Raw genomic sequence first — 24183 nt, 5'->3', positions numbered from 1 at the left:
AAGAATATTAAAAAAGTAAAAAAAGAAAAAAAAAATTATAGAAAAAAACTAGATATTTGTTCATCTTTTTTAAGTAGCTTCTGCCTTAAAAAAAAAAATAAAAAAGGGGAACTACAACTCCCAGCTTAGCGTTATGGTCTATTTTGAGATGCTGGGAGTTATAGTACAACGCAGATGACAGAAGCCCATTTTGATGCAATGCTGCGAGGGCAACAAGCTGAGACTTGTAGTTCCTGCTGTTATGGTGACTGTAAGACATCAAAAGACACTGGGTGGACATGCTGGGGATTCTAGTCCTTCTACTTAGTATGCAGAGAGCAGCACATGCGCACTGGGCGCAGATTGTGAGGGTAATTGGGAATGCTGCGACCTGTAGTGTGACCAATGCAAAGTTTAACAAAACCGACCTGTGATTGTGAGGAACCATATCTGCCGCCAAGATGTTGAAGCTCTTTCTATCTCGTTAATAGTTAATATGTTTTGGTAACGGAGAGATAAATATGTGTCTCCAATACAGGCCGGTGACTATTCATAGGCGGCCATTTTATCACAGACCACAGCGCTTACTGCACATAGCCGCAATGGCCGCTCACATGGAGACATACTGTCACTGTACATTGGTGCTCTACTGTCTGAATCTCAAAAGTGGACAGGAAAGAGACGAGAAGTGAAAGCTACACGCTGATTGGTGATTACTAGAACGCACAACCAATAAGAATCCTTATGGTAAAAAAAATGACCAATCATATTTAGTTCTTATTCTTGTGGCTATATGGCACGAAATAACTTTATTAACAACAATGAATTTGACAAATGAACAAAAGCTACCAGGAGAGGAGGACGCTGAATGGCAGCGCTGGTGCAGTACGTGGTGCTCCGCAGGGATCTGCAGTCAGCTCTCGGGTGGCCGCTCGGAGCTCTGGTGGCTCAAGCCTGTCATGCTGCAACAGCTGTCATTCACCTGCACTACCAGCACCCACATACCCAGGGTTATCTGCAGGAGCTGGACAGCATGCACAAAGTGGTGCTAGAGGTGAGGACATGCACCTATACATCACAGTACTGCCCCTATGTACAAGAATATAACTATTATAATACTGCTCCTATGTACAAGAATATAACTACTATTATACTGCTCCTATGTACAAGAATATAACTGCTATAATACTGCTCCTATGTACAAGAATATAACTACTATAATACTGCTCCTATGTACAAGAATATAACTGCTATAATACTGCTCCTATGTATGAGAATATAACTACTATAATACTGCCCCTATGTACAAGAATATAACTACTATAATACTGCCCCTATGTATGAGAATATAACTACTATAATACTGCCCCTATGTACAAGAATATAACTACTATAATACTGCCACCTATGTACAAGAATATAACTACTATAATACTGCTCCTATGTACAAGAATATAACTACTATAATACTGCTCCTATGTACAAGAATATAACTACTATAATACTGCTCCTATGTACAAGAATATAACTACTATAATACTGCTCCTATGTACAGGAATATAACTACTATAATACTGTCCCTATGTACAAGAATATAACTACTATAATACTGCCCCTATGTACAAGAATATAACTACTATAATACTGCTCTTATGTACAAGAATATAACTACTATAATACTGCCCCTATGTACAAGAATATAACTACTATAATACTGCTCCTATGTACAAGAATATAACTACTATAATACTGCTCCTATGTACAAGAATATAACTACTATAATACTGCCCCCTATGTACAAGAATATAACTACTATAATACTGCCCCCTATGTACAAGAATATAACTACTATAATACTGCTCCTATGTACAAGAATATAACTACTATAATACTGCCCCTATGTACAAGAATATAACTACTATAATACTGCCCCCTATGTACAAGAATATAACTACTATAATACTGCTCCTATGTACATGAATATAACTACTATAATACTGCTCCTATGTACAAGAATATAACTACTATAATACTGCCCCTATGTACAAGAATATAACTACTATAATACTGCTCCTATGTACAAGAATATAACTAGTATAATACTGCTCCTATGTACAAGAATATAACTACTATAATACTGCCTCCTATGTACAAGAATATAACTACTATAGTACTGCTCCTATGTACAAGTATATAACTACTATAATTGTGCCCCTATATACGAGAATATAACTACTATAATACTGCTCCTATGTACAAGAATATAACTACTATAATACTGCTCCTATGTACAAGAATATAACTACTATAATACTGCTCCTATGTACAAGAATATAACTACTATAATACTGCTCCTATGTACAAGAATATAACTACTATAATACTGCCCCTATGTACAAGAATATAACTACTATAATACTGCCCCTATGTACAAGAATATAACTACTATAATACTGTCCCTATGTACAAGAATATAACTACTATAATACTGCCCCTATGTACAAGAATATAACTACTATAATACTGCCCCTATGTACAAGAATATAACTACTATAATACTGCCCCTATGTACAAGAATATAACTACTATAATACTGCTCCTATGTACAAGAATATAACTACTATAATACTGCCCCTATGTACAAGAATATAACTACTATAATACTGCTCCTATGTACAAGAATATAACTACTATAATACTGCTCCTATATACAAGAATATAACTACTATAATACTGCCCCTATGTACATGAATATAACTACTATAATACTGCTCCTATGTCCAAGAATATAACTACTATAATACTGCCCCTATGTACAAGAATATAACTACTATAATACTGTCCCTATGTACAAGAATATAACTACTATAATACTGCTCCTATGTACAAGAATATAACTACTATAATACTGCTCCTATGTACAAGAATATAACTACTATAATACTGCCCCTATGTACAAGAATATAACTACTATAATACTGCTCCTATGTACAAGAATATAACTACTATAATACTGCTCCTATGTACAAGAATATAACTACTATAATACTGCTCCTATGTACAAGAATATAACTACTATAATACTGCCCCTATGTACAAGAATATAACTACTATAATACTGCCCCTATGTACAAGAATATAACTACTATAATACTGCTCCTATGTACAAGAATATAACTACTATAATACTGCTCCTATGTACAAGAATATAACTACTATAATACTGCCCCTATGTACAAGAATATAACTACTATAATACTGCTCCTATGTACAAGAATATAACTACTATAATACTGCTCCTATATACAAGAATATAACTACTATAATACTGCCCCTATGTACATGAATATAACTACTATAATACTGCCCCTATGTACAAGAATATAACTACTATAATACTGCCCCTATGTACATGAATATAACTACTATAACACTGCTCCTATGTACAAGAATATAACTACTATAATACTGCTCCTATGTATAAGAATATAACTAATATAATACTGCTCCTATGTATAAGAATATAACTAATATAATACTGCTCCAATGTACAAGAATATAACTACTATAATACTTCCTCCTATATACAAGAATATAACTACTATAATACTGCTCCTATGTACAAGAATATAACTGCTATAATACTTCCTCCTATATACAAGAATATAACTGCTATAATACTGCTCCTATGTACAAGAATATAACTACTATAATACTGCCTCCTATGTACAAGAATATAACTACTATAGTACTGCTCTTATGTACAAGTATATAACTACTATAATTGTGCCCCTATATACGAGAATATAACTACTATAATACTGCTACCTATGTACAAGAATATAACTACTATAATACTGCTCCTATGTACAAGAATATAACTACTATAATACTGCTCCTATGTACAAGAATATAACTGCTATAATACTGCTCCTATGTACAAGAATATAACTAGTATAATACTGCTCCTATGTACAAGAATATAACTACTATAATACTGCCTCCTATGTACAAGAATATAACTACTATAGTACTGCTCCTATGTACAAGTATATAACTACTATAATTGTGCCCCTATATACGAGAATATAACTACTATAATACTGCTACCTATGTACAAGAATATAACTACTATAATACTGCTCCTATGTACAAGAATATAACTACTATAATACTGCTCCTATGTACAAGAATATAACTACTATAATACTGCTCCTATGTACAAGAATATAACTACTATAATACTGCTCCTATGTACAAGAATATAACTACTATAATACTGCTCCTATGTACAAGAATATAACTACTATAATACTGCCCCCTATGTACAAGAATATAACTACTATAATACTGCTCCTATGTACAAGAATATAACTACTATAATACTGCCCCCTATGTACAAGAATATAACTACTATAATACTGCTCCTATGTACAAGAATATAACTACTATAATACTGCCCCCTATGTACAAGAATATAACTACTATAATACTGCTCCTATGTACAAGAATATAACTACTATAATACTGCTCCTATGTACAAGAATATAACTACTATAATTGTGCCCCTATGTACAAGAATATAACTACTATAATACTGCTCCTATGTACAAGAATATAACTACTATAATACTGCCCCTATGTACAAGAATATAACTACTATAATACTGCTCCTATGTACAAGAATATAACTACTATAATACTGCCCCTATGTACAAGAATATAACTACTATAATACTGCTCCTATGTACAAGAATGTAACTACTATAATACTGCTCCTATGTACAAGAATATAACTACTATAATACTGCTCCTATGTACAAGAATATAACTACTATAATACTGCTCCTATGTACAAGAATATAACTACTATAATACTGCTCCTATGTACAAGAATATAACTACTATAATACCGCCTTATTTGTATGAGAATATAACTTTTATAATACTGTGTATTTCTGGTCCTTTTCCTTCCAGGTTCCAGATGAGGTCACGTTGACCTGTTTAGGGGAGACTCTACAGGAGGCTAATATTGACCATAAAATGTGGGTTGAGCAGCCTGAGAACATTCCCACGTGTATAGCTCTCAGACCGTACCCTAAGGAGGAAGTGCACCGCTACTTGAAAAAGTTTAAACTTTTGAAGTGAATCGTCGGAATTTGAACCATTATTGGTCTTTATGGATGGATGCCTATAGATCTGGAATCCTGAGCTGTCTTTAGGGGGAAACTTTTTTTTAATGTAATTAATTACATTTAATTAAATTTGTATTTATTTGCTTTTTTGTGTTTCCTTTTTATAAGTATTAAAATATATCTTCTTCATGGGTTGGCTCAACATTATAAGTAAATAAAATAGGTGGTGTCACCATGCCGCCAGGTCGAATTGCCAATCAGTCATTAGCACACCGCTGCCGGATATCATGTAGCAGGGAAGCAGTGCAATCCTGAAGAAAGATCATGGCCTCTTTACCTTCTGAGAACAGTAGACAGCAGTGTGCATAATGTGGTCCGTCTTCGATGGAGGGGCAGTTCTCCGAGGTCTAAGGTTGTGGAGCTCCTGCTGGGAATGGGCTCCAAGGTGGTTGACATCTACGTCCTGACTCATCCCTAATCCAAGCCTCAGTTTGATGTCAGCTAGAGGGGCTTAAACTCTTCTGGTTGAATTATAAGTAGATAAAAAATGATCCCGTCAGAGAAGGCTTTGCCGTTAGGAGGTATCTCACCAGTACAAAGTCAAGGAAGTGACAGTGATGACTTATTGTTGCATGACGTTGCTCGAGAGGTGGTAGAGATGCCAAAGAAATACCTTGAGGAGTTTGGTCTCTGGTCAGGATCCTGGAGGTTTGTGGTAAAACTTAAGTGCTCAGGTGGTACGGTTGCCCACATTTTATCTTCTGCCTGGGTAGGGATCGTATCCTGGTCTTCTACCAGGGGCAACCGAAACTCTGTCACAAGTGTGGTGACCCCACACACGCCAGTGCAAACTTCACTGTGCAGAAGTGTGCATTGTGTGGTAATGTCGGCCATCTTCTGCGGAGATTAGGTGTTACCTTTGTGGTGATTTAAGTCACCCATTAAGCCTTCAACTATGCTCCTTTGCTAATTCGGTCATAGCTGAAATAGGAGAAAGTCGTGAGGCTGATTCTTTCTGGAGAAGGGGCTAGCAGTGGTGAAGAAGCTGAGGGGCCAGTGAGGAAAAGCAAGAAAAAGACGCCTGCCCAGTGGAGGTGAGAAGGAGCTGGGTGAACCATGGATTATTGGGGCAGCCCCAGTCCTGGAGGCTGACCTGGCTGCTAAGACTCTGAAGGGTAATGCGTTGGATCAAGAGCATTACCATTTCCTCAGAATCCTTCTATTATACAATTATGTATGAGGACAGCAAGCAGTGGCTAGAGGACAAGGGAAGAAGGGAGATGTGAGATATTCTCTTATCCTCACCAAGGTTCCTAAGGAAGGTAAAACTGTCTCCTGGTTGGGTTTTCTAACTGGTTCCAAGCCGTTGAGAACATGTTTTCCTCTGAGAAGGAAACTGTAGGTGAGGTATTTTTATTGTCAGGCATACAGGATGCATTGATTCTTCTTCCTCTGGAGAAGAATCACTTAAAAAAAAAAAAAAAAAAAAAATTGTCTGATTTCGCTCCAGAAAAGTGGGTCAAGTGTCAAGCTAGTGTCATTCGATTTTCATGTGAGTACAATCCGATTTTTAACAACTTACATCCGATTTCCATGCGAATGTGATCTGATTTCAATGCGATTTTTAACGTTAGCTTTTTTTAATATTTTCTTTTTGCAAGAATCCAGGCTGCCAAATGTGGGGACTGTTTTTTTATGGAGTGGAGACTCGGGCCCTCCTATTGGTCTCTTGCGGCTGAGCCGTATAGCGGAGTGGCTGTCCTTTTTACCGCACTGGTGGAATGCCAACGGGTTATTGAGTTAGAAATGGGGAGGTGCCTGATCTTAGATGTCCTTGTAAGAGGGTGGTGCTGTTATGGACAGTAAGGAACACGCTGTCACTTTAAGAGGCTGCACCCCCTTGTCTGGCGTGATGGAATGTTCTGCTTCTCCCCTGCACTAATCGTTGTAATGAACTAGTCTGTGCAGCGTGCAGGTGTGAGCTGGAGCAGCGTGTGTGTGAGCTGAGGCTGCTGCAGAGAGGACTTTTTGTGCTGATAGCTGAAAGAGAGAAGAACTGTGCCCTGATGTAGCTGCAAGAGAGCCACGAAGATACAGAGAAAGGGATTTACAGTTTCCAGGAGCATCCCTAGGACCCAGAAGCAAGGAGAAGACCACGTTTCACAGAGCTGACCGAAAGCCGTGCGCACCACCGTATTAGACTGCTGGGGGCCCCCTGGGACTGGACCTGATTCTCCGTGAGTCTGATCCTGTTTGGTGCACCTGTTAGGGCCTAGTGTAGGCTTCAATAGTCAGTACACGGGAGCCATGTGGCCTGCTTAGTAAAGGCCAGGGAGGTTATATGTAGAGTAGCATCATCACTCGTTTATTGTTTACATTTGCTTGTTAGACATATTTTGAGTGTGCAATAGTTGTAGCACCGTGCTGCTTTACGGAAAAGTTAAAGTTCATAACTTTTGTAAATTGTCTGTTGCCATTGCATACCCCTGTTTGCATCTTCCTCATTCCCTTCATTCCTTGCCTTCCAATAAATCTACCCTTTGTTGTTTGCACCTCATCTTGTGTACAGTAGTCTTCCTGCACCGTGGTGGTCCCCCGGCCATCGCTTCAAGTGGCGCTGCGAGCAGGGTACCGTCACCAAGATGGAGGCAGCAGACAGCAATGGCGGGAATGCTTATGTTAATGGAGATGCTGTGGGCATTGGTGGAACCCCTGCAAGGACACTCCCTATGGGCACTATATTTAGTGTGCTACCAAAGTTTGATGGCAAGAATATGCCACTGTCCGACTGGGTGTCCCGGCTGCAAAGCACCCTGAAGATTTATAGCATCAGCCCAGACCTCGAATTGGACATTGCGTTAACTGCCCTAGAGGGAGAAGCCCGTAGAAACGTCTGCCTACAACCAGAACTCACTCGCAGTACCCTGAAGGAGCTAGTGAAGTTCTTGGAAGAGATCTACGGCGAGACTGCTAGCGCCGGACACCTTCGTGCCAAATTTTTCTCTAGGCTGCAGTGGGAAGAAGAAGGGATTTCTCAGTATGCAACAGCACTGCAAGAAGTGTTAGCGGAGGTGCAGAGAAAGGAGGCGGATGGATTTGGCGGCAAGGGCTCTAAAGACCGGATACTCAGAGAGCAATTCATTCTGGGACTGCACAGCACATCCTTGAGGCGGGCACTGTCAGAACAAGTCCGGGCAGATCCAGCTCTTACGTTTCGTCAAATCCTGGTGGAAACAGTGGCCCGAAATAAAGAAGAGAGCTATGCGTCTGGGGTGATGCGAGTGCAGCGCCCCAGAGTCCTGGTCGTTGCAGTAACGTCGCTCTGCCACCAGGGGGAGTGATATTACGTCTGATTGCACTAAAGGAGTTCACCTGACCAGGTATCACACACATTACACTTCACACTCCGGCCATCAGGGGGAGTGGTTCTATCTAGTAGGCCACTCCTCACACTCTGGTAAAACTGGGGGTTGAACAACAAGACGGGGAGAAGTAAGAGGGAAGAGCTAGAGAGAGGACCTGTCAGGGATGGGATCCTGACAGATTCCTAAGAAAGGACAAACAGTGAGAAAAACGGGAATACAGCAAAGAGGCGATAGGACCAGAAGGAGTCGTGCTGTAAGATCGAGGCAACATCCTTCTGAGGCGCAAACAGTCGGTGGCCGGAACGCCGAGCAAGTAAGAGACTTTAAGCATTACTTCAAACCACGGCAGGACAGCCAATTATAGGTTGGCTGTCTCACCCAAATCACCTAAGCAGACAACGGAGGCAGCTGTGGGAGAGGGGCGACTCTAGAGTCCCGGAAGAACTCCAGGCCTACCCCGTCATACGGGTGCGTCCTAACCATATCATCTGGGGGACGGAGAGAACGAACATCAGAGACAGACAGAATCAGTTGTGAAGACTATCCCGGGGTGCTCAGCAGGGAAGGACTACAACACACAGGTGCTAGAAGGTAGACGCTGATTCCCACCTGTTAAGGGGACTCCTGATGTGCCTTCAGACCGGCCGGTCGCAGACAGCCCGGTTAACAGTGTTCTGGACTGGGTACCGCCAAACCTTCAGTAAAAAGGTAAAGAGACTGCAACCTGGTGTCCTCGTTATTCACCGCGACCTGCACCACACCACAACAACATCACTCTCCACCTTCATTGGACGCCCCTCAGCAGGGTCACGGGCCGGGTCTAGCCACCGTGACAACCCCAGAACTGAGACAGAGAGGCACGGTACCGGGTACCCCTCGGCCCTGCGGCAGTGGGGGCGCTCCAACTTGGCGTCACGAACAGGATTTACTTAAGCCTGAAGAATCAGGTCATGTGTGCCTTGGAACGGTGATTTATTGTACTTGGACTGTGACTTATTGCAAAGACTGTGCATTGCTAATTGCCGCCAAGAGTTCCCGCCACAATTCGCCATTGCCGCGCATGGAGGGAGGAGCCTTAGCTTCGCGGGCGGAACCGGTCAAGAGAAGCGCGGAACGAGGAAGCGCGGTAAAGTGCCAACTCCGGAAGAGGAACTCCGACCTCCAGCAGGTTAGTGGGAGGAAGGGACAGCCATGTCCGAGTTGGGAGGAGCGGAGGCGGCGGTCGCAGCCGTGGACACAGGGGCAGCTCCGGTCCCCGCAGCGGACGTAGCCGCGGCCCTAATACCACCACCGGTTGCCGCAGAACCCGTTGCCCCCATCAGCCAGTCGGACACTGCCGCTACCACAAAGGCCATAATGCCCTTCTCTATGCCGTACCTGCCCGGAGCGGCCTGGCTCCCACGATACTCCGGGGAGTCGCATACGTTCACTGACTTTAAAGAAGGGATCTGCAGCCTGCTTGAGTTCTATCCCCTGACAGAGCCTCAGAAGGTTCATATGATAAGCGGCCAACTCTTTGGGGCGGCTCTGAGAGAAGTGAAGTCCTGGCCCGCCGCGTATAAGGGAACGGCACAGCAGGTTTTTGCAAAGCTTAAAGCCACCTTCGATACCCGTACTGCTACAGAAATTAAATTGACTTTCTATGGATGCCCTTAATCTCCAGGAGGCGCTGCGGGCCATTAAGCAGAGTGACCCCGGCAGCATGCAAGATGAGGATAAACTCCTGAAGGAGCGGTTCATTGAGGGGCTCCTGTGCAGTCACCAAAGGAGCCAATTACACTTCTTGGCCATGCAGAATCCAGACTTGACTTTTGCGCAATTCAAGGATAAAGCTATCCAGGCGCTGCAGGAGCGACAGCCCAGCCGTGCAATACCACCCAGGCGTCCCGCTCTCACATACCACCAGGAGGTGGCGCCGGATGCCCCGGTCGCCGCCGAGGCCGATGCCCAGAGCCTAGAAGACGACTCCCCTGCAGGACTCCGCCTCCAGATGCAGGAGCTGACCAAGAGCGTTGCTGCCCTAGCCCAGACGGTGCAGTCCCTACAGGAGGCCCCCAAGGAGAAGATCCGGCTGGCCTCCAGACCAGAGGATGTCCCCTGGATGCGACAGAGGACTTCGCCGACCAGAGCCCAGGACGACGATCGCTTCCATCGGGACGGACGACCCATCTGCCGCCGCTGTCACCAGGTGGGCCACCTTGCAAGGTATTGTCCTTTAAACGAGCAACCCCTGGGGCAAAGGGCCAACCCCCAGGAGTAGGACGATCAGGCCCGCAGCATTGGAGAACCAAATACGTTGGAGGGCGGCCAGTTCTTCCTGTTGTGATCAACGGTATCCCCATGAATGCTTTGCTGGACACTGGTTCTCAGGTGATGACTATGCCTTACGTGCTTTATAAACGGTATTGGGAGGACACCGATATTACTCGTGGCCCCGATGACGATTTCACCATCATAGCCAGTAATGGTCAGCCGTTGCCACAAGTGGGGTATAAAGAGGTCACCATCAAGGTGGGGCGGGTGGAATTGAAGGCCCAGGGGATTGTAATTGTTGATATTGACCGCCGTGAATGTAACCCCATGATGACTATTGGCACCAATGTTATAGAAAACTGTCTTGCAGAAGTTATCGTCTTGTTGCAACAGGTGGCAGAAACCGCTGGCCACAGTGAGCAACGTGCCCTGCAGAAGGAAATCAGAGCTCTGATGCAGAGACAGCAGGTAGAGCTGACTGGTGGTGAAATTGGTCGTGTCACTGTGAGTGATTCAAACCCCATTGCGATATTCCCCAGGAGTGAGATGTTGATATGGTGTTGGGCAGCCATAGGCCTCAGGGGTAAGGACTACCAGGCCCTGGTAGAACCCGTCTATTCAGACAATAGGCCCACTTTCCTAACAGCCAGGGTGGTGGTCGATGTCCGCCAGGGGAGGGTGCCCGTACGTGTCCTTAATTGTGGGGAGGAAGAGGTCCACCTCACCAAGTATGCCACGCTTGCCAAACTGTTCGCTGTCAATAATAGTGTGATACAGACACCTGGACCCTTGGCCCCGTCTAACCTGGCGGAGGACAACGGTTCTGCAGGGCACTCGAAAGATTGGTGTCGGGAATTGCATGTGGGCACTGACTCCACCCCATCCCATCAGAAACAGGGGGCCTACAGGGTGATTCACGAGTACGAGCGGGTATTTAGCAAACACCCCTTAGATTTTGGACAGGTGAAAGGGATCCAACATCATATGCCCACGGGAGATCACCGGCCCATAAAGGAGAGATACCGCCCTGTACCCCCAGCTCATTACCAGTGTGCCAAGGACATGTTGCGAGAAATGAAGGAGGCTGGGGTGGTGAGAGACAGTTGTAGCCCCTGAGCAGCTCCATTAGTCCTTGTTAAAAAGAAGGATGGTACAATGAGGATGTGTGTTGATTACAGGCAGTTGAATCGCATTACACATAAGGACGCATACCCACTGCCCAGGATAGAGGAGTCTCTGGCTGCCCTAAAGTCTGCTAACTATTTCTCTACCTTAGATCTCACCAGTGGGTACTGGCAGGTTCCCATGGCGGAGGCGGACAAAGAGAAGACGGCCTTCACGACACCGATGGGTCTCTGCGAATTCAACTACATGCCCTTCGGATTGTGCAATGCCCCGGGGACGTTCCAGAGGATGATGGAGTGCTGTCTGGGGCACAAGAACTTTGAAACCGTAGTGCTGTATTTGGATGATGTCATTGTCTTCTCTAAGACCTACGAAGACCATCTGAAGCACCTGGCTGAGGTGTTTGAAGCCCTGTCCAACTTTGGCTTAAAGGTGAAACCGTCCAAATGCCATCTGCTGAAACCCAAAGTGCAGTACCTGGGCCATGTGGTGAGCGCTGAAGGAGTGGCCCCAGACCCCGACAAGGTCACGGTGATCCAGGACTGGCCGAAGCCCAGCAACCTCCACGAAGTCCGGCAGTTCCTCGGGCTGGTAGGCTATTACCGAAGGTTCATCAAGGACTTCACCAAGAAGGCCGCACCCTTGCAAGACCTGTTGGTGGGCCAATCAAAGAAGACCAAGGGGAAGAATGCCCCATTTGACTGGAACGAGGGGCTGGAAGGATCCTTCACTTGTTTGAAGTCGGCACTGACGGGAGAAGAGGTACTGGCCTACCCCGAATACGACCAACCGTTTGTGCTGTACACGGATGCCAGCAATGTGGGATTGGGAGCCGTGCTGTCCCAGGTCCAGAAAGGCAAAGAGAGGGTGATCGCTTACGCCAGCAGGAAGCTCCGTCCCACGGAAAGGAACCCTGACAACTACAGTTCCTTTAAACTGGAGTTCCTTGCCATCGTCTGGGCAGTGACAGAGAGGTTCAAACACTACCTGGCCTCGGCGAAGTTCACCGTCTTCACGGATAATAATCCGCAGACACACTTGGATACAGCCAAACTCAGGGCCTTGGAACAGCGGTGGATGGCCCGGCTGTCCAACTACGACTTCACCATCAAGTACCGGGCAGGAGGCAAGAATGCGAACGCCGATGCCTTGTCCCGGATGCCCAATTTGCCAGAAACGGGGGAGGACCCGGAGGCACTTGAAGAGATAGAGTTGCCTGCGTTCCATCACCCCAAAGCCGCTCAGTACTCCCATCATGTGAAGAACCGGTACAAGAACCAACAGAACGCCACGCTGAATCCCCTGCCCCATCACGGATGGGCGGAGACCCAGGATGGTGACCCCGCGGTCCATCGGGTGAAAGAGCTCCTGACGCAGGCAGGGTTGCATCCCGGCCCAGATGATCCACAGGAAACCCAACAGCTGTGGAAGGGGAGAAGCAAACTGTTTATCCATGATGGCAAGCTGTGCCGGAGGAGTATCGACCCGCGTACTCATGAATTGGTATGGCAGATAGTGGTGCCGAGGCGAGATGCGCCCATGGTTCTGGGAGCCTACCACGATGGAGCCGGACACTTCGGATGGAAGAAGCTGGAGAGGCTACTCCGAGGGAGGTTCTATTGTATTGGCATGAAGAGAGCCATTGAGAAGTGATGTCGGGAGTGCAGTCCATGTAGCCTACGCAGGAAGGACCATGACAGCCAACGGGCTCCCTTGCAGCCCATCATCACCAAACGGCCGCTCGAACTGGTCGTGCTGGATCATGTGAAGCTGACACTTAGCCGGTCAGGCTATATCTACGCTCTTACCATCGTAGATCACTACTCCAGATTTTTGGTGGTTGTACCTGTCAAGGATCTAACGGCCAGGACGGCTGCCAAGGCCTTCCAGCAGTACTTTTGTAGGCCCCATGGGTACCCGGAGAAGGTACTGACCGATCAGGGACCAGCATTCGAAGCAGAGGTGTTCCAAGAGTTCTGCCATCTGTACGGGTGTAAGAAGATTAGAACCACACCGTACCATCCCCAAACCAACGGGATGTGTGAAAAGATGAACCAAGTGGTGAACGACTTACTGAAGACCTTGCCCGTAGAGGAGCGGAACCTGTGGCCGACAAAGTTGCCTGACTTGGTGGACATATACAATCATATCCCAGTAAATTCCACCAACTGCACTCCAGCGTACCTGATGCGAGAAAGATCTAGCAAGTTACCCGTTGACCTGGACATGGGGGTCCTAGTCCCCGAAGATACCTCGCCGGATGCAGATTGGGATGCAGAAAGGCAGCGAAAGTACCGCAAAGTACAGGAATGCGTGGAAAGAAGTCTCGCCCAGGCTAGACAAAAACAAGAAAGGGACTACAACCAGCATGCTCCTGCGATTCCCTTGTCACCCGGTGAGCACGTACTCAAGGGAAAGAGGAGGCTACACAAACTCGACGACCAATGGGAAGCGGAACCGTATACCGTCCTGCCATCCGATTTCGACAACACGAAGGTTTGTCTCATCAGCAAGGATGGAGGGGAGACCTCGACTGCGATATCCAGGGACCACCTTAAAGTCTGCCCTGATAAGTTGAGAGAGAGGGAAACGGATCCAGGAACCTCCCCACCTGTAGAAAAGGAGAAGATGATACACACTGTTCTTGGTGATTTTCCCCAGTCCTGGACTCAGATAAATCAGGCCATCGTGGTACCTGTTCTAACGTTCCGCCAGCCGGACCCACCAGAATTAATTGTGGTGCCAGATCATCCGGGCCCGCAATCTCAGCAAGCCTTACCTGAAGATGCCATGTCAACCGTTGAACCGGCAAATCCTCCCTCTGCTATCGGCGAATCTGCCGTACCCACTGTTGGTAGCAGCGGCCCTGAGAGCTCCAGCCTGCCAGTGCTACCCAGACTCACTAGAAGCGTAGCTAGAAGACAGTGCATTACACCAGTGGTAGCAAGCATAGCGGGCCCTGTTAGGCCACTAGCAACCCCTGCGCTGCGAAGGTCCACACGCAGCACTCAGAATCAAACTCCCCTACGCTACAAAACTTGGAGATATTAATGAGGGCTGCTATTTAGTTGAAAATATTTGTGTACATATCTTTTGTTACAGGTTTTAAAATGGACAAACGGAGTAATGGACAGTGACTTGCTCCAAAAACTTCTAAAAGGGGACCCCTTTGTTTACCCGGGGTCCCCGCTGTTTCAACCATTGAACTGAGAGTCATAAACTGTGCATGACCTAACTTTTGCAACGTTCAAGAGTCCTCACCTCCCATAAAGGGAAGCACTGTTATGTTTAATTGTTTATGATATTTCAAAATTTTGTGTGTTTTCTGTTAACATGTATTGTTGTTCTTGTTTTCCCAGTCCGGGAGTACTGGATTTAACCGAGGGGGAGTGCAGCGCCCCAGAGTCCTGGTCGTTGCAGTAACGTCGCTCTGCCACTAAGGGGAGTGATGTTACGTCTGATTGCACTAAAGGAGTTCACCTGACCAGGTATCACACACATTACACTTCACACTCCGGCCATCAGGGGGAGTGGTTCTATCTAGCAGGCCACTCCTCACACTCTGGTAAACCTGGGGGTTGGACAACAAGACAGGGAGAAGTATGAGGGAAGAGCTAGAGAGAGGACCTGTCAGGGATGGGATCCTGACAGATTCCTAAGAAAGGACAAACAGTGAGAAAAACGGGAATACAGCAAAGAGGCGATAGGACCAGAAGGAGTCGTGCTGTAAGATCGAGGCAACATCCTTCTGAGGCGCAAACAGTCGGTGGCCGGAACGCCGAGCAAGTAAGAGACTCTAAGCATTACTGCAAACCACGGCAGGACAGTCAATTATAGGTTGGCTGTCTGTTGTGAATTTGCTTTTTGCTCCCTCTAGTGGTTACTAGTTTTTTGACTCTGGTTTTTCTGTCATTCCTTTTATCCGCACCTGGGTCGTTAGTTAGGGGTGTTGCTATATAAGCTCCCTGGACCTTCAGTTCTATGCCTGGCAACGTAGTTTTCAGAGCTAGTCTGCTGTGCTCTTGTCTACTGATCCTGGTTCCAGTTATATCAGCTAAGTCTGCCTTTTGCTTTTTGCTATTTGTTTTGGTTTTGTATTTTTGTCCAGCTTGTTCCAAATCTATATCCTGACCTTTGCTGGAAGCTCTAGGGGGCTGGTGTTCTCCCCCCGAACCGTTAGACGGTTCGGGGGTTCTTGAATTTCCAGTGTGGATTTTGATAGGGTTTTTGTTGACCATATAAGTTACCTTTCTTTATTCTGCTATCAGTAAGCGGGCCTCTCTGTGCTAAACCTGGTTCATTTCTGTGTTTGTCATTTCCTCTTACCTCACCGTCATTATTTGTGGGGGGCTTCTATCCAGCTTTGGGGTCCCCTTCTCTGGAGGCAAGAAAGGTCTTTGTTTTCCTCTACTAGGGGTAGCTAGATTCTCCGGCTGGCGCGTGTCATCTAGAATCAACGTAGGAATGATCCCCGGCTACTTCTAGTGTTGGCGTTAGGAGTAGATATATGGTCAACCCAGTTACCACTGCCCTATGAGCTGGATTTTTGTATTCTGCAGACTTCCACGTTCCTCTGAGACCCTCGCCATTGGGGTCATAACAGTTTGCCAGGCCAGTATTAAATGTTTAATGCATTGCAGAAGAGGGATTATAAGAAAGAAGATTCTGAGTTTTTTTTTTCTTCTTCCCCTTTACCTCAGAGTGGCTATGCTTGCTGCAGACATGAATGTCCAGACCTTGATTACAAGTGTGGACCAGCTGGCTACTCGTGTGCAGGGCATACAAGACTATGTTATCAGAAATCCTAGGTCAGAACCTAAAATACCGATTCCTGAACTGTTTTCCGGAGACAGGTTTAAGTTTAGGAATTTTGTGAATAATTGTAAATTGTTTTTGTCCCTGAAACCTTGTTCATCTGGAGATTCTGCTCAGCAAGTAAAAATTGTTATTTCGTTCTTACGGAGCGACCCTCAGGATTGGGCTTTTTCGCTGGCGCCAGGAGATCCGGCATTGGCTGATCTTGATGCGTTTTTTCTGGCGCTCGGTTTACTTTATGAGGAACCCAATCTTGAGATTCAGGCAGAAAAGGCCTTGCTGGCTATGTCTCAGGGGCAGGACGAGGCTGAAGTGTATTGCCAAAAATTTCGGAAATGGTCCGTGCTGACACATTGGAACGAGTGTGCACTGGCCGCTAATTTTAGAAATGGCCTTTCTGAAGCCATTAAGAATGTTATGGTGGGTTTTCCCATTCCCACAGGTCTGAATGATACTATGGCACTGGCTATTCAAATTGACCGGCGGTTGCGGGAGCGCAAAACCGCAAATTCCCTCATGGTGTTGTCTGAACAGACACCTAATTCGGTGCAATGTGATAGAAAAACCGCAAATTCCCTCATGGTGTTGTCTGAACAGACACCTAATTCGGTGCAATGTGATAGAAAAACCGCAAATTCCCTCATGGTGTTGTCTGAACAGACACCTGATTTAATGCAATGTGATAGAATCCTGACTAGAAATGAGCGGAAAATTCATAGACGCCGGAATGGCTTGTGCTACTACTGTGGTGATTCTACACATGTTATCTCAGCATGCTCTAAACGTATAGCTAAGGTTGTTAGTCCTGTCACCGTTGGTAATTTGCAACCTAAATTTATTCTGTCTGTAACTTTGATTTGCTCACTGTCATCTTATCCTGTCATGGCGTTTGTAGATTCAGGTGCTGCCCTGAGTCTCATGGATCTCTCATTTGCTAAGCACTGTGGATTTACTCTTGAACCATTAGAAAATCCTATTCCTCTTAGGGGTATTGATGCTACGCCATTGGCAGCAAATAAACCGCAGTATTGGACACAGGTTACCATGTGCATGACTCCTGAACACCGCGAGGTGATACGTTTCCTGGTTTTACATAAAATGCATGATTTGGTTGTTTTAGGGCTGCCATGGTTACAGACCCATAATCCAGTCCTGGACTGGAAGGCTATGTCAGTCTCAAGTTGGGGCTGTCGTGGTATTCATGGGGATTCCCCGCCTGTGTCTATTGCTTCTTCTACGCCTTCGGAAGTTCCGGAGTATTTGTCTGATTATCAGGATGTCTTCAGTGAGTCTGAGTCCAGTGCACTGCCTCCTCATAGGGACTGTGACTGTGCTATAGAATTGATCCCAGGCAGTAAATTTCCTAAGGGAAGACTGTTTAATCTGTCGGTACCTGAACATGCCGCTATGCGTTCATATATCAAGGAGTCTCTGGAGAAAGGACATATTCGTCCGTCTTCTTCCCCTCTTGGTGCGGGATTCTTTTTTGTGGCAAAAAAGGACGGATCTTTGAGACCTTGTATTGATTATCGGCTTTTAAATAAGATCACTGTCAAATTTCAGTATCATTTGCCGCTGTTGTCTGACTTGTTTGCCCGGATTAAAGGTGCCAAGTGGTTCACCAAGATAGACCTTCGTGGTGCGTACAACCTTGTGCGCATTAAGCAAGGTGATGAATGGAAAACCGCATTCAATACGCCCGAAGGTCATTTTGAGTACTTGGTGATGCCTTTTGGGCTCTCCAATGCGCCTTCAGTTTTTCAGTCCTTTATGCATGACATTTTCCGGAAGTATCTGGATAAATTTTGATTGTTTATCTGGATGATATTTTGGTTTTTTCTGATAATTGGGATTCGCATGTGGAGCAGGTCAGGTTGGTCTTTAAAATTTTGCGTGAAAATTCTTTGTTTGTCAAGGGCTCAAAGTGTCTCTTTGGTGTACAGAAGGTTCCCTTTTTGGGGTTCATTTTTTCCCCTTCTGCTGTGGAGATGGACCCAGTCAAGGTCCGAGCTATTCTTGATTGGACTCAGCCCTCGTCAGTTAAGAGTCTTCAGAAGTTCTTGGGCTTCGCTAACTTCTACCGTCGTTTTATCGCTAATTTTTCTGGCATTGTGAAACCTTTGACGGATATGACCAAGAAGGGCTCCGATGTAGCTAACTGGGCTCCTGCTGCCGTGGAGGCTTTCCAGGAGTTGAAACGCCGGTTTACTTCGGCGCCTGTTTTGTGCCAGCCTGACGTCTCACTTCCCTTTCAGGTTGAGGTGGATGCTTCGGAGATTGGGGCAGGGGCCGTTTTGTCGCAGAGAGGCCTTGTTGCTCTGTTATGAAACCTTGTGCCTTTTTCTCTAGGAAGTTTTCGCCTGCCGAGCGAAATTATGATGTGGGCAATCGGGAGTTGTTGGCCATGAAGTGGGCATTTGAGGAGTGGCGTCATTGGCTCGAGGGTGCTAAGCATCGTGTGGTGGTCTTGACTGATCACAAAAATCTGATGTATCTCGAGTCTGCTAAACGCCTTAATCCGAGACAGGCCCGCTGGTCATTGTTTTTCTCCCGCTTTGATTTTGTTGTCTCGTATTTACCAGGTTCAAAGAATGTGAAGGCCGATGCTCTTTCTAGGAGCTTTGTGCCTGATGCTCCTGGAGTCGCTGATCCTGTTGGTATTCTTAAAGATGGAGTTATCTTGTCAGCTATTTCTCCGGATCTGCGACGTGTGTTGCAGAGATTTCAGGCTGATAGGCCTGAGTCTTGTCCACCTGACAGACTGTTTGTCCCGGATAAGTGGACCAGCAGAGTCATTTCCGAGGTTCATTCCTCGGTGTTGGCGGGTCACCCGGGAATTTTTGGCACCAGAGATCTGGTGGCCAGGTCCTTTTGGTGGCCTTCCTTGTCAAGGGATGTGCGGTCATTTGTGCAGTCCTGTGGGACTTGTGCTCGAGCTAAGCCTTGCTGTTCTCGTGCCAGCGGTTTGCTCTTGCCCTTGCCTGTCCCGAAGAGACCTTGGACACATATCTCCATGGATTTCATTTCTGATCTTCCGCTATCTCAGGGCATGTCCGTTATCTGGGTGATATGTGATCGCTTCTCAAAGATGGTCCATTTGGTTCCTTTGCCTAAGCTGCCTTCCTCTTCCGATCTGGTTCCTGTGTTTTTCCAGAACGTGGTTCGTTTGCACGGCATCCCTGAGAATATTGTGTCAGACAGAGGATCCCAGTTCGTTTCCAGGTTCTGGCGATCCTTTTGTAGTAGGATGGGCATTGATTTGTCGTTTTCGTCTGCTTTCCATCCTCAGACTAATGGACAGACGGAGCGAACCAATCAGACTTTGGAGGCTTATTTGAGGTGTTTTGTCTCTGCTGATCAGGACGATTGGGTGACATTCTTGCCGTTGGCTGAGTTTGCCCTTAATAATCGGGCTAGTTCCGCCACCTTGGTTTCGCCTTTTTTCTGCAACTCTGGTTTCCATCCTCGCTTTTCTTCGGGTCATGTGGAGCCTTCTGACTGTCCTGGGGTGGATTCTGTGGTGGATAGGTTGCAGCAGATCTGGAATCATGTGGTGGACAACTTGAAGTTGTCACAGGAGAAGGCTCAGCGCTTTGCCAACCGCCGCCGCGGTGTGGGTCCCCGACTACGCGTTGGGGATTTGGTATGGCTTTCTTCCCGCTTTGTTCCTATGAAGGTCTCCTCTCCCAAATTTAAACCTCGTTTTATTGGGCCTTACAAGATATTGGAAATCCTTAATCCTGTATCTTTTCGTCTGGATCTTCCTGTGTCGTTTGCTATTCACAATGTATTTCATAGGTCCTTGTTGCGGTGGTACATTGTGCCTGTAGTTCCTTCTGCTGAGCCTCCTGCTCCGGTGTTGGTTGAGGGCGAGTTGGAGTACGTGGTGGAGAAGATCTTGGATTCTCGCCTCTCCAGGCGGAGGCTTCAGTACCTGGTCAAGTGGAAGGGCTATGGTCAGGAGGATAATTCCTGGGTGGTCGCCTCTGATGTTCATGCGGCCGATTTAGTTCGTGCCTTTCATGCCGCTCATCCTGATCGCCCTGGTGGTCGTGGTGAGGGTTCGGTGACCCCTCACTAAGGGGGGGGTACTGTTGTGAATTTGCTTTTTGCTCCCTCTAGTGGTTACTAGTTTTTTGACTCTGGTTTTTCTGTCATTCCTTTTATCCGCACCTGGGTCGTTAGTTAGGGGTGTTGCTATATAAGCTCCCTGGACCTTCAGTTCTATGCCTGGCAACGTAGTTTTCAGAGCTAGTCTGCTGTGCTCTTGTCTACTGATCCTGGTTCCAGTTATATCAGCTAAGTCTGCCTTTTGCTTTTTGCTATTTGTTTTGGTTTTGTATTTTTGTCCAGCTTGTTCCAAATCTATATCCTGACCTTTGCTGGAAGCTCTAGGGGGCTGGTGTTCTCCCCCCGGACCGTTAGACGGTTCGGGGGTTCTTGAATTTCCAGTGTGGATTTTGATAGGGTTTTTGTTGACCATATAAGTTACCTTTCTTTATTCTGCTATCAGTAAGCGGGCCTCTCTGTGCTAAACCTGGTTCATTTCTGTGTTTGTCATTTCCTCTTACCTCACCGTCATTATTTGTGGGGGGCTTCTATCCAGCTTTGGGGTCCCCTTCTCTGGAGGCAAGAAAGGTCTTTGTTTTCCTCTACTAGGGGTAGCTAGATTCTCCGGCTGGCGCGTGTCATCTAGAATCAACGTAGGAATGATCCCCGGCTACTTCTAGTGTTGGCGTTAGGAGTAGATATATGGTCAACCCAGTTACCACTGCCCTATGAGCTGGATTTTTGTATTCTGCAGACTTCCACGTTCCTGAGAGACCCTCGCCATTGGGGTCATAACAGTTTGCCAGGCCAGTATTAAATGTTTAATGCATTGCAGAAGAGGGATTATAAGAAAGAAGATTCTGAGTTTTTTTTTTCTTCTTCCCCTTTACCTCAGAGTGGCTATGCTTGCTGCAGACATGAATGTCCAGACCTTGATTACAAGTGTGGACCAGCTGGCTACTCGTGTGCAGGGCATACAAGACTATGTTATCAGAAATCCTAGGTCAGAACCTAAAATACCGATTCCTGAACTGTTTTCCGGAGACAGGTTTAAGTTTAGGAATTTCGTGAATAATTGTAAATTGTTTTTGTCCCTGAGACCCTGTTCATCTGGAGATTCTGCTCAGCAAGTAAAAATTGTTATTTCGTTCTTACGGGGCGACCCTCAGGATTGGGCTTTTTCGCTGGCGCCAGGAGATCCGGCATTGGCTGATCTTGATGCGTTTTTTCTGGCGCTCGGTTTACTTTATGAGGAACCCAATCTTGAGATTCAGGCAGAAAAGGCCTTGCTGGCTATGTCTCAGGGGCAGGACGAGGCTGAAGTGTATTGCCAAAAATTTCGGAAATGGTCCGTGCTGACACATTGGAACGAGTGTGCACTGGCCGCTAATTTTAGAAATGGCCTTTCTGAAGCCATTAAGAATGTTATGGTGGGTTTTCCCATTCCCACAGGTCTGAATGATACTATGGCACTGGCTATTCAAATTGACCGGCGGTTGCGGGAGCGCAAAACCGCAAATTCCCTCATGGTGTTGTCTGAACAGACACCTAATTCGGTGCAATGTGATAGAAAAACCGCAAATTCCCTCATGGTGTTGTCTGAACAGACACCTGATTTAATGCAATGTGATAGAATCCTGACTAGAAATGAGCGGAAAATTCATAGACGCCGGAATGGCTTGTGCTACTACTGTGGTGATTCTACACATGTTATCTCAGCATGCTCTAAACGTATAGCTAAGGTTGTTAGTCCTGTCACCGTTGGTAATTTGCAACCTAAATTTATTCTGTCTGTAACTTTGATTTGCTCACTGTCATCTTATCCTGTCATGGCGTTTGTAGATTCAGGTGCTGCCCTGAGTCTCATGGATCTCTCATTTGCTAAGCACTGTGGATTTACTCTTGAACCATTAGAAAATCCTATTCCTCTTAGGGGTATTGATGCTACGCCATTGGCAGCAAATAAACCGCAGTATTGGACACAGGTTACCATGTGCATGACTCCTGAACACCGCGAGGTGATACGTTTCCTGGTTTTACATAAAATGCATGATTTGGTTGTTTTAGGGCTGCCATGGTTACAGACCCATAATCCAGTCCTGGACTGGAAGGCTATGTCAGTCTCAAGTTGGTGCTGTCGTGGTATTCATGGGGATTCCCCGCCTGTGTCTATTGCTTCTTCTACGCCTTCGGAAGTTCCGGAGTATTTGTCTGATTATCAGGATGTCTTCAGTGAGTCTGAGTCCAGTGCACTGCCTCCTCATAGGGACTGTGACTGTGCTATAGAATTGATCCCAGGCAGTAAATTTCCTAAGGGAAGACTGTTTAATCTGTTGGTACCTGAACATGCCGCTATGCGTTCATATATCAAGGAGTCTCTGGAGAAAGGACATATTCGTCCGTCTTCTTCCCCTCTTGGTGCGGGATTCTTTTTTGTGGCAAAAAAGGACGGATCTTTGAGACCTTGTATTGATTATCGGCTTTTAAATAAGATCACTGTCAAATTTCAGTATCATTTGCCGCTGTTGTCTGACTTGTTTGCCCGGATTAAAGGTGCCAAGTGGTTCACCAAGATAGACCTTCGTGGTGCGTACAACCTTGTGCGCATTAAGCAAGGTGATGAATGGAAAACCGCATTCAATACGCCCGAAGGTCATTTTGAGTACTTGGTGATGCCTTTTGGGCTCTCCAATGCGCCTTCAGTTTTTCAGTCCTTTATGCATGACATTTTCCGGAAGTATCTGGATAAATTTTGATTGTTTATCTGGATGATATTTTGTTTTTTTCTGATAATTGGGATTCGCATGTGGAGCAGGTCAGGTTGGTCTTTAAAATTTTGCGTGAAAATTCTTTGTTTGTCAAGGGCTCAAAGTGTCTCTTTGGTGTACAGAAGGTTCCCTTTTTGGGGTTCATTTTTTCCCCTTCTGCTGTGGAGATGGACCCAGTCAAGGTCCGAGCTATTCTTGATTGGACTCAGCCCTCGTCAGTTAAGAGTCTTCAGAAGTTCTTGGGCTTCGCTAACTTCTACCGTCGTTTTATCGCTAATTTTTCTGGCATTGTGAAACCTTTGACGGATATGACCAAGAAGGGCTCCGATGTAGCTAACTGGGCTCCTGCTGCCGTGGAGGCTTTCCAGGAGTTGAAACGCCGGTTTACTTCGGCGCCTGTTTTGTGCCAGCCTGACGTCTCACTTCCCTTTCAGGTTGAGGTGGATGCTTCGGAGATTGGGGCAGGGGCCGTTTTGTCGCAGAGAGGCCTTGTTGCTCTGTTATGAAACCTTGTGCCTTTTTCTCTAGGAAGTTTTCGCCTGCCGAGCGAAATTATGATGTGGGCAATCGGGAGTTGTTGGCCATGAAGTGGGCATTTGAGGAGTGGCGTCATTGGCTCGAGGGTGCTAAGCATCGTGTGGTGGTCTTGACTGATCACAAAAATCTGATGTATCTCGAGTCTGCTAAACGCCT

The 24183-nt window shown here is 46.0% G+C and overlaps 2 protein-coding genes across 2 annotated transcripts in view; one reads left to right on the top strand and one right to left on the bottom strand.

Moving 5' to 3' along the window:
- Window positions 1-542, bottom strand: part of CENPO (centromere protein O) — a 12911-nt gene extending 12369 nt beyond the window's left edge. Inside the window, exon 1 of the mRNA XM_077291752.1 lies at window positions 408-542. The gene's annotated coding sequence lies outside the window, so the exon portion shown is untranslated. The remainder of the gene's footprint in view (window positions 1-407) is intronic.
- Window positions 543-785: 243 nt separating this feature from the next.
- On the top strand, window positions 786-5258 carry PTRHD1 (peptidyl-tRNA hydrolase domain containing 1). The gene is made up of 2 exons (XM_077291753.1): window positions 786-1033; window positions 4957-5258. Exons 1-2 carry the CDS (start codon window positions 848-850, stop codon window positions 5125-5127), a joined length of 357 nt encoding a protein of 118 aa, XP_077147868.1. The 5' UTR covers window positions 786-847; the 3' UTR covers window positions 5128-5258.
- The last annotated feature ends 18925 nt before the right edge of the window (window positions 5259-24183 follow it).

The sequence above is a fragment of the Ranitomeya variabilis genome, chromosome 2 (genome assembly GCF_051348905.1).
Source record: "Ranitomeya variabilis isolate aRanVar5 chromosome 2, aRanVar5.hap1, whole genome shotgun sequence".
NCBI lineage: Eukaryota > Metazoa > Chordata > Amphibia > Anura > Dendrobatidae > Ranitomeya > Ranitomeya variabilis.
Note: the sequence above shows the minus strand (reverse complement) of the source record. Positions and strands in the feature narration are given on the sequence as shown.